Source organism: Berghia stephanieae, chromosome 8 (assembly GCF_034508935.2).
Source record: "Berghia stephanieae isolate SIO BIC M18660-M18661 chromosome 8, UCSD_Bste_1.3, whole genome shotgun sequence".
Classification (NCBI taxonomy): domain Eukaryota; kingdom Metazoa; phylum Mollusca; class Gastropoda; order Nudibranchia; family Aeolidiidae; genus Berghia; species Berghia stephanieae.
The window spans coordinates 21,764,522-21,776,046 of NC_088367.1; the positions used below are offsets into that span (position 1 = coordinate 21,764,522).

An 11,525-nucleotide genomic window follows, 5' to 3' on the forward strand; every position below is an offset into this window, starting at 1 on the left:
TTTGACCTGACTTTGACTTTGACTTTGTTCTGGATTGCAATTGCCCGTTCCCCCCCCCCCCCCCTGGTTCTGGCGGGGTCCTTAGCTGGGAGGGAGGTGGCCAAATATATGGTATCTATTTTTGAGAGATGATATATATATATATTATATATATATATATATATATATATATATATATATATATATATATATATATACATATACATACATACATACATATATATATATATATATATATATATATATATATATATATATATATATATATATATATATATATATATATATGTATGTATATGTATGTATATATTTATTTTTATTTTTATTTTTTTTTAAATTTTATTTATTTATTTTTCTCTTTTTTTTTTTTTGAAAATCATCTCTATTGTTTACCATCCTAGTAGATTGTTTTGAGTGTATTTGTAAACGTTTGAATGTATCTTCAATAGAGAGATATTTTGCTTAACGCTTGTACACACGAAACTTTTAGATAATGTTAAAATAGGCACATCTGTGGATATCTCATGGAATATTCAATTTACTATTTGAACTAGTCCCTCACTTTCTCTTTGGTGCTTTTAACTTCAGATCTAGAACCTTTCCCTCAGCATCTTCCTTTTTGACTGGCGCTGAAATGACCTGAAAATGTCGCAAGCGCCCAAAAAAAACCCCTAAAAAACAAAAACAAACAACAACGATTACATGTTTCTCTCCCTCCCCCCTCTCTCTCTCTTTTTCTCTCTCTCTGTCTCTCTGTGTGCGTGTGTTTGTGTGTGTGTGTTTGTGCTTTTATTTTGTTGTTGTTGCTCCTTTTACATTTCTTATTTGTTTCCTCTTTAGTCTAAGCATGACCCAAAACTATTTCTTTCCCTCTATGCAATGCAATGTTCTCAAAACAATGCCTCTCTTTCTTTCTAGATAAGAAAAAAAATTAGTTCTCTTTCCTCCTTCAACAGACAACAAATATGTTGTATTGGTTTATCTTTCCTTCTCATACCCTATATATTGTCCATCTCCCACCTTTCATCTTCCTTCTTCTGTTTCTCCTCAATATCTCCTACTCTTCTTCCTCCGTCATCACCATCATTATCTTCTTCTTCTTCGCTTACTTATGATATCTATCTACATATTAGTATATCTTGCGGCTATGTGCTCTCGTGGTATGACACTCGCTTTCGGATCGGAAGGTCCTGGGTTTGAGCCTCGCTAGGCGCATAGTTGAGTCCTTGGAGAAGGCTCTTTACTCACATTCTCTCACCGTACTCAGGTGTAAAATGAGTGTCTGGCCGTTAACAACGTTGTCTCTGTCCAAAAAAAATTGTAACATCGCCTAACAGGCGCCATGTCCCGTCCTAAATGTTAAATGTAGCTGTTGGCCAGCGGTCCCTTGTAAATCGCTTTGAGCATATTTAGTGGATATTGCGCTTTATAAAATCTCATTTACCCCCCTTCTTCTTCACTTATATAATATCTATTTACCTATTAATCTGTCTATCTATACATAAATGAAATATTTGAATTAGTATTGACTACTGTAGGAAGACCTCACACAATTAGCATCTACAGCAAAAGACCGTGAACAGTGGAAGAAAATGACACGGATGATTAGAGAGGCAGCCGAGGCGTCCCGATCGGATGATCAGGAAGCGAAAGGGTGTGTGATAGACTACTACAGGTCTGTTTCATGCGTTTTACTTTGGGCAATCTTCGGGGACTGAAATCGTTATTGTTGTTACTAATGTTGTTATCTATCTATCTATCTATCTATCTATCTATCTATCTATCTATCTATCTATCTATCTATCTATCTATCTATCTAACTATCTAACAATCTAGCTATCGATTATTTATTTATATAACTTTTAATTGTCCAATCTATCACAGTCCTGCCCCACCCTTCCTCTCTCTCTCTCTCTCTCTCTCTCTCTCTCTCTCTCTCTCTCTCTCTCTCTCTCTCCATAATCGAAGACTCACCTCTTCCCGCCCTCCTACAACCCCCTGTCTCCTCTTTCTCGTTCTCCCTTACTTTACCTGTAAATAAACAAACCAAACATCACCCCAGTCTGGTCGTCTTCTCTCTTTGTTCAGCTTTGCCATCAAGCCGGATTTCGACCGGAAAAGAGTCGATGGCTTATCTCCCTTGTGTGCTCACACATTGGTGACGTAGATGGCAGGGATTGAGAAGGCAACATGGTGGTTTATCCCTAAGCAAACGTAACACAACAATGGGGCTGGGCCGGGACGAAGGGCAGACAAAATAAAACAAGGCTGTGTGATTTGTGTACATCTTGTGTACACTTTGTGCTCAGATGATAAGCTCCTGGATTACAATCTATTTTTCTTCAATTTTTGTCAGGTAATTTTCTCCCATCTTTTTTTCCTTTTAACACTTTACCGGCGAGAGTGAATTTCATTCAATTCTTCCCCCCCCCCCCCCCCACAACGTATAGAAGGAAAGCAATGACGTCACTGAGCTATTTGTTATTGTTTTTAGACAGCCATTTTGATGATAACATCTCATAAACATTCAATCTTACACACATTATTTGTGTATGTTTGTACGTTTGTATGGGGGAGAAGTGGCCGAGTGGTTAAGGCATTGCACTGTGATCCGGATGACCCGGGTTCGAGACCCGCTTCAGGCACTTTCGTTTCTTTTGTTTTTACACCTGTATTGTTTTTTTTTTAAATTTTAAATTTATTTTCCAAATTTGGCCAACTGAACTTCCAAGGACAAGAAGAAGCGGTGAAAAACTATAGGAATAAAATATTTATCCGACAAGGGAATGTTCAACGAGCGTTTTTGTTGGGGTTTTTTGTGGGTTTTTTTGTTTGTTTTTGTGGGTTATTTTTTGTTTTTGTTTTTGTTTGTTTGTTTTTTTTTTGCGTGCAAAACTGAAGATCATAAATTCATTTTTTAAATAGTTCATGTGTCAGAGACATAAATTACCTCTTTACTTTTTTATGATGCACCCGCTCTTGGGTGGAAATGTATTATTACGCCATAAGGTAGGGTGGGGCCGACGTGCATTTATTTGTAGGTCAGATAACCCAATCCCTTATGGGCTCGTTGTTGTAATGGAAATCTTAAAAGATGACGCAAAATATGGTCCATTACAACAATGTTAAACTAGGCCCATAAGTAGATTCGGATGTCAGACCTGCATATACATATGCACACATCGGGTGAGGTTTTTCTCCAAAATGACTCTCTCAACTCAATGACTTCTAATGGCCACACGTCGAGAGTAATTATGAATATAACTGTTACATGCGTTGCAAACACAGTTAAGCAAAATAAATTGGTAAACATATTTATTGTCCATTATCAGACTGTATATGTGTGTTTGGCCTTGATTTATGGGACCTAGCCATTTTTCCCTATTCGGACACCGTGTATTCCAATTCGGACACCCTATTGTGCCAATTTGGATACCCCTTTGACAATTGAGACAAATGCCACCGAAACGTCCATTTTAATGTGTTTTCGTATATCAAATTGAAACTTACATTCGATTTAACATTGTCATAATTTATTTCGAGCTTCGAGAAACAACAGTTACTACATTAGCTTGGTGAAAACAGTAAAATTTGATTTGGCGTCGTGTTAGAAATAAATCGATCCTAGCCTTGAAAGGATTAAGCAGTCGTGATTGCACATTGGGGTTGATGGTAAGACATGGCAACTCTATTCTATTCCCACGGGAACATTTGTTGTTTGTTGATTTAGATACCTCGCTGTCTCTTTATTTGTTAAATTTTGCACCCTTCCCCCTCTGTGCGGCTATAATGTGGTCTTGTGGTATGAGTATGGCATTCGCTTTCGGATCGGAAGGACTTTGGGTTAGAGCCTCGCTTAGCGCAAAGTTGAGTCCTTGGAAAAGGCTCTTTACTCACTTTCTCTCACCGTACTCGGGTGTAAAATGAATACCTGGCCGTTGTGTCTGTCAGAAAAAAAAATGTATTATCGCCCAACAGGCGTCATGTCTCGTTCTACTTGTTACGTGTTGCTGTTGGTCAGGCTATGAAACCGTCCTTAGGGCGGAGGAAGACTTTCGAAGCTGGGTTGACGAAATGAATTTGGAGGTGTACTACTACTACTGCCAACACGTTTAATGGATATTGCGTTATATAAAATCCCAAGTTTTTGTTTGTGTTTTTTTTTTATTAGACGTCTATGATTTTTTTTAGATACATGGTGTAGTAATAACGCGCCCAGGTCGCAATTATTCCTTACCAAACACTTAAAAAAAAATTAATTTTGGCCAGAAAACGTGTACGTTTACGTTCTTACATTTTCTTCAAAGCTCTGTCGAAACGGGATAAAACACGTTCTTCATATTGGAAGATAATAAATACAACAGAAGTGAGACTAGAAGTGTTCCAGACCAAATTTCTGTGAAGAATACGCGGAAATGCTCTTTATAACTATCCATAATAAAGGAAGTGACTGCACATTATAGAACAGGAGAGAGAAAAATAAACAAACGGGTCTGTTCATCTCATGACATCTCTCGATAAATATGTTAGCCATTCAAAGTACCTTTTTAAACTATTGACTTCAAAATAAATGACTGTAGCACGACAACCATGACTAATTGTGATGTCATCGCACGGTGTTCGACTATAAAACCGTTGAAATAGTTTGATAAAAGCACAATGAGACATTATTTCAACTTTAAAACACACGCACAGACACACACACACACACAAATAGACACATACACACACACATAAAGAATACAAAAACATATTTCTCAAATTTAAGACAATACATAGAGATTTGTTGATTACAAATAAATTGTCTTGTATTTTGAGTGTAATTATCACATTTTAATTATTCGATTATCTCCCTTACACCAGGTTTTAACAAATAACCTGGTGCTACGAAAGAGGACAATGAGGGAGAGTGATAATAATAATAATAATAATAATAATAATAATAATAATAATAATAATAATAATAGTAATAATAATAATAATAATAATAATAATAATAATAATAATAATAATAATAATAATAATAATAATAATAATAATAATAATAATAATAATAATATATTAATAATAATAATAATAATAATAATAATAAAAATGATGGTGATGATGATGATGATGATGATGATGATGATGATGATGGTGATGATAATGATGATGATGTTGATATAATAATAAATTTAATATAATAATAATAATAATAATAATAATAATAATAATAATAATAATAATAATAATAATAATAATAATAATAATAATAATAATAATAATAAGAAGAAGAAGAAGAAGAAGAAGAAGAAGAAGAGAAAGAAGAAGAAGAAGAGAAAAAGAAGAAGAAAAAAAAAAGAAGAAGGAGGAGGAGAAGAAGAAGTTTGTTTTTACGTTTTGAAGGATTTTACGGCGCTTGCGACACATTTAGCTCATTTCAGTGCCAGTAAAAAGGAAAAAGATAGGAAATTAAAAAAAAAAAAATTCTAGATTTACGTTTAAAAATACACAAGAAAAGTAAGACAAAGGGGAATGGTACAAATAGGGAACAGATGCAGTTGCTTAGATTTCAGATCATCTAAAAGTCTCATCCAGTCACCAGCACATGATCTTTCCAGAGGAAACACGCAAATGTCTACACATTCAAAACAACAAATATAACCATACATAAAAGAGGACGATTTTCAGCGGAAAATATATCATCTTCCAAAACTATAACTATACATCTGACTGTTTCCTTTCCAGCCAACGACTCTGTCCAGGGAAAGCACAAAACCAAGTAATCTCATTCTAAGATAAAGACAAAGCAAGTTGGAAAAAAGATTTAGGGGTATTGGAGACACAATAAGTGATATTCCAGCCCACTATAAGTATAAGAAGTCAAGAACTTCACCGAAAATAAAAAGAAGCAGAAGAAGAAGAAGAAGAAGAAGAAGAAGAAGAAGAAGAAGAAGAAGAAGAAGAAGAAGAAGAAGAAGAAGAAGAAGAAGAAGAAGAAGAAGAAGAAGAAGAAGAAGAAAGAAGAAGAAGAAGAAGAAGAAGAAGAAGAAGAAGAAGAAGAAGAAGAAGAAGAAGAAGAAGAAGAAGAAGAAGAAGAAGAGGGAGCAACAACAACAATAACAACAACAACAACTACGACAACCATCAATGGACTTACCTTTATTTCCCGTTTAAAACGTTCAACGTTCTTGATATTCGTCAAATCGTCCAGCCCGTATAACAAAACCATGGCGTGGAATGCATGACGTAATAACTGGGCAGATGAAACGTCATCTTTGGTGGCAGTATCTTTGCCCTGAACGCTGATCAGAACAACGCTGATAAGAAAAAAATGAATAAAAATAAAACAAATAGACCTTAATAAGTAAATAAACAAATAAGAAAAGCTATGAATAAATAAAAATAAATTGGGGTATACCTCAACCAAGGATACAACAACAGGGCCGGGGTTTTGCGAACATTGTCATATATACCCAGACGAATGAATTGTTCGTCAAGCTTTGAAAACCTATCTTGAACTTCCTCAACAAGATATTTTGTCTCATATCTCTTTCCTTCGCCCCTAAATGACACTTTAAGGGCCCAATGAGGTAAAAACATGATGGTGCCAAATCTGGATCCCCCCCTCCCCCGTGCTCCATCCTAGTGTCCTTCTTCTTCAAGTTCCATGCCTGAACCAGGCTTCGGAAGCTTCGCGGGTTAAATATCTCCACAGACCTGTCTCTCGCTGATTCTGTCAGTTCACTGGGTGACTTTCCAGTGAAGTCCTTCAGCTGTGTCAGCACCTTTCTGCGATGTCTTCCTCTTGGGCGTCTAGACGTCTCCCTAGGATTTTGGCGCTCATCGTCACAAACTCGCACTTTACCTCTTGCACGACGTGTCCGAAGAAACTCTCTATTATGATTCTGAGCAACATTCTTTCCTTATTCGTCTTTCTCGGTGTCACTATTTTTTTTTAAAATTGAGCTTTTTTAGCGCAATATCCACTAAACGTGCTCAAAGCGCTTTACAAGGGGTCCCTGGCCAACAGCACCATTTAACATTTAGGACGGGACATTACGCCTGTTCGGCGATATTACATTTTTTTTCGGACAGAGACACGACATGTTAACGGCCAGATACTCATTTTACACCGGAGTAAGGTGAGAAAATGAGAGTAAAGAGCCTTCTCCTGGGACTCAACTATGCACCGAGCGAGGCTCGAACCCAGGACCTTCCGCTCCGAAAGCGAGTGTCATACCACAAGACCACATAGCCGCACGTATATCACTACTAGACTGAACACAAAACTCCCGTAATTCAAGTCAAAATCAAACGTTAAAAATCGACCCTTAACAATCCAATGTCAAGGTCAGAGTTCACGCGACTCAATAAATATCGAATTGAAAGTAAGTGTACGGCTTTCTGGTCTTGTGGTATAGTTATAACACTTTCCTTCGGACCGGCGGTTCCACGCTTCGAGTTCCGCTTTGAACGGCGCAAAGTTGAGCCCTTTGAAAATGTCTTTACTCACATTCTAAAATAATAAGTTAACAGCGTTGTTTCCTGTTGGAAAAAGTTGTAATATTATCGCCTTACCGTCATCATGTCTCGTCCTTCATGTTTAGTGTTGCTGCTACCTGGGGACCCCTTGAAAAGCGTTATGAGCACGTCTACTGGATATTGCTCTATAAAAGGTCTTTACTCACATTCTCTCATTGTACTCATGCGTAAAATAATAAGTTACCAGCGTTGTTTCTGTTGGTAAAATTTGTAATATCATCGCCTTAGAGTCGTCATGTGTCGTCCTACATGTTAAGTGTTGCTGCTGCCTGGGGACCCATTGAAAAGCGATTTGAGCACGAGTCGAGTGGATATTGCTCTATACAAAATACTCAAGTTTTTGTTGTTGTTTGTTTTGTTTTTATAATAGTTCATAGTCATAAGGGGCCAGGATTTGTCCTAGTCTCTGTCCAGTTTCACCGACAGTAACAATCGCATAACAACATACTTTGGATACGACGCCAATCTGTCGTCAAGTACTTACCGCCAGACCTAATGAACCCAGCTACCCAATAATTATTGCTGATGAACAGTGACGATGAGGTCAAAATAAAATTTAAAAAAAAAATAAAATCACGAGTACATCTAGGATCGATACCGGTTCTTTTATTCGAGAGGCGAGTGCTCTACCATTGAGATAATAATAATAATAATAATAATAATAATAATAATAATAATAATAATAATAATAATAATAATAATAATAATAATAATAATAATAATAATAATAATAATAATAATATACCGGGATCCGCACTCGGTATACGAACATAATGGACAAATACTCTTATACTTCTATTCTCATCGTCTTTCATCGATTGCCAGTCCAGTCAGTCTGAGAGTCTTTATCATCGTCATCATACGTCTGAAAAGGAAGCAAAAGCAGCGACCTTGTTGACAAACCCCACCATCGCCATTACGTAACAATAGATACAAAAAAAATCTATACCTGTCGTTAAACTCCTCCCAGACGATTTTTGCGTCCTCGGTTGTGGTCGACTTGAGACAGGCATTCTGATTGGCTGCGAACATGTGGACGGCGTTCAATGAACCAATCACAGGAAACGGGAGCTTGGTTGGAATTGATAAGAGATAATGGATAGGATATTTATTATAATAGAATAATGTGTGTTTTGAAAATAAATATCGAATCGAAGCTTATTATTCGTTTAGTACTCAAATACCACTTTTTCATTTATAACATTGAATGATTCTGAATAATATATTCCTTACGTCGATGTATGTATATGATTTAAGGGGGAGTATTAATTGATCTTCAGATGAAAATAAAGAAACTGACATCAATGATATTGGTTATTGTAGTGTTGTATAAATTGTTACTAATTTCGTCAGTGCTTCTTGTTGTTGTTGTTATTATTATTATTATTATTATTATTATTATTATTATTATTATTATTATTATTATTATTATTATTATTATTATTATTCTTATTAATATTATTATTCTTTTTATTATTATTATTCTTATTCTTCTTCTTCTTCTTCTTCTTCTTCTTCTTCTTCTTCTTCTTCTTCTTCTTCTTCTTCTTCTTCTTCTTTCTTCTTCTTCTTATTATTATTATTATTATTATTATCATTATTATTATTATTATCATTATTATTATTATTATTATTATTATTATTATTATTATTATTATTATCATATATTATTATTATTATTATTATTATTATTATTATTATTATTATTATTATTATTATTATTATTATTATTATTATTATTATTATTATTATTAATATCATTATTATTATCATCACCATCATCATCATTATTATCAATACTATTATCATTAACAGTGATATCATTGTTACTTCTTTAGTCTGGGCAAAGTTATACATGAACAAACGTGCAGGTCTGATTGACCGACCTCTTTTATAGCCTTGATTTAACATTTCGTGCTGGTTTAAGATTATTTCCATTACACCAATGAGCCAATAACAATTTAGGTTATCAGACCTGCAAATGAGTATACAATGAGTTGCTACTTTGGTGGTAATCATAATAAGTCGTTAAAAATAAAGTGCCTTTTTTTTCTTTCTTAGATATTGAGGAGGCGAAGGACAAGGGGGGAGCGGGTGGTTGGATGGGAGCATCACCCTTGAATCATATACCTATGATGTTCGCATGGGTGTACGATCCGATAGTGATGTCTTTTCTTCTTCTCTTTACTAGTCTATCCTGCTTCTTTGGTTTGTGATTGTATTTTTGACAGGGGATATTTTTTTCTGTAAATTTTCTGCCTGTTTGTTCTTGGTTATTTATAATTTAGCTTATGATATCTTTAGGTTATGATTTTGATTTACATTTGTACTATTTTTGTTAGATTGCTTGTTTTTTTTTGTTTCAGCGGTCTCTCATATAACCTCAATTGTGTTGGAAGAGACCTAAAGCAACAAACAAACAAACAAAAAAAAAGGACAAGGGGTGCCGAACTTCAAATATTATATATTATATTATATATGTATTTCCACATTAACTCACTCAACCCTAACACCGACTATATCCGTAGTTTACCCGGTTACTTTTACCCCATCCCATGCCTATTTATTACATTTTTCTGAGACAAATTAAAGGCGAATTATCAAAGCTAATGATTTTAGTTTTTGCACGTTATTGATAGTTGAATAAAACTATCTTTGTACATTCTCATTTTTAATACATTTTTTTCCAATTTTGAAAAGCTAAAATTTCTAGGATTGAGTGAGTTAAAACAGTCTTCATGGAGATGGTGACTTGGAGACAAGACTTGACACGGAGTGGAATCAAAGAAAATATTATAATTCTGTGCGTAGGGTAAGGACACAGATGTACAGAGGTGGAGGTATAAGCCCACGACAAAAGTTGATGGAGAGCCATTTTATGTAGTCTTTTGCAGGATCAAAAAAGAAAGAAATAAATATACATAACACACACACACACACACACACACACACACACACAAATGTGACCCTACGCCTAGAAGCGGTATTAAGTCGGGATTTGGAAAACGAAGAAAACCGGTTTTAAAGTGGGAATGGTCAAAATTATCAAATTTCAGTTTTTGGTTGTTTCAGAAACTACAATCATTTTTCTACATGAAAACATAATAATTAAACATAGATATTGAGGATAAGTTATATAAATTTAAAGTTTAAAAAAGCAACTATCAATGACACATTCAAAACGAGAGATGACTTTCTCTCAGAGAGCAACCATTTCCAAGACTTAGTAATATTAAGTCTTTTCCTCCTCCAATACCATGTAAGATACCATAGCAAAGGGCGTGTCTTTATCTATCTCAGAGAAAGCATGACTGTTTCCACAATTTCATGGTTCAACCAATAATGAACTTTAAAAACTGTAAATTAGTCTAGGGTTTTCCCTGAATGAAATGAATGATTTTGATTGGTCAACGCTCATCACATGCGCCTATTGGCCATTAAAATGCCCGGGCGATGTGTCATGACGTCAGCATGCGTGTGTTACATATGTGTGTGTTTGTGCATTTTAATACACACCACGTGCTATTATTTCTTTGTCTAGCTGCATTGGTTAATGATCGAGGTGAGGGTTCTTTGTTCCTCTTTCTTTATTCATGAAATTATAGGACATGCTAAGACTTTAATTGGGTGGGGTTCCTGACCTCCCATAGTGGGCACGGAGGTACTTACTGTCTTCTATCCCCCTATATCTGTTTTCCAACGAGCTTTCTGTCTTTGTCTTGGAATGAGATTACTTGGTTTTGTCATGGCCCTGATCGGATACCCTTGGTGAGAGGGGAAACAGTCAAATGTATAGTTAGTTTTGGGAGATGATATTTTTTTCCTTGTAAATCATCTCTCTATTATGTAATGCATTATGTTTTGTTTACATATCATATTATGATTTGTAAATATTTGAATGTATTTCTCTTAGTGGGGACCTGTGCTTATGACTGGATAAGACTTTTAGGTGATCTCAAACTAAGTACTTCGATAGTTTGCTCTTGGAATCTACATCT

At 35.1% G+C, this 11,525-nt stretch overlaps 2 protein-coding genes across 2 annotated transcripts in view; one reads left to right on the plus strand and one right to left on the minus strand.

Moving 5' to 3' along the window:
* LOC144978950 (receptor-type guanylate cyclase gcy-28-like) overlaps positions 1 to 4,877 on the plus strand; it is an 18,827-nt gene extending 13,950 nt beyond the window's left edge. Inside the window, exon 8 of the mRNA XM_078925569.1 lies at positions 4,864 to 4,877. Coding sequence (XP_078781695.1) covers positions 4,864 to 4,877 — 14 coding nt within the window. The remainder of the gene's footprint in view (positions 1 to 4,863) is intronic.
* An 826-nt stretch (positions 4,878 to 5,703) lies between these two features.
* LOC144978951 (protein fuzzy homolog) lies at positions 5,704 to 10,402 on the minus strand. The gene is made up of 4 exons (XM_078925570.1): positions 10,259 to 10,402; positions 8,477 to 8,598; positions 6,143 to 6,302; positions 5,704 to 5,775 (listed from the first exon to the last, which is right to left on the minus strand). The coding sequence occupies exons 1-4, from the start codon at positions 10,400 to 10,402 to the stop codon at positions 5,704 to 5,706; spliced, it is 498 nt and encodes a 165-aa protein (XP_078781696.1).
* Positions 10,403 to 11,525: the final 1,123 nt, after the last annotated feature.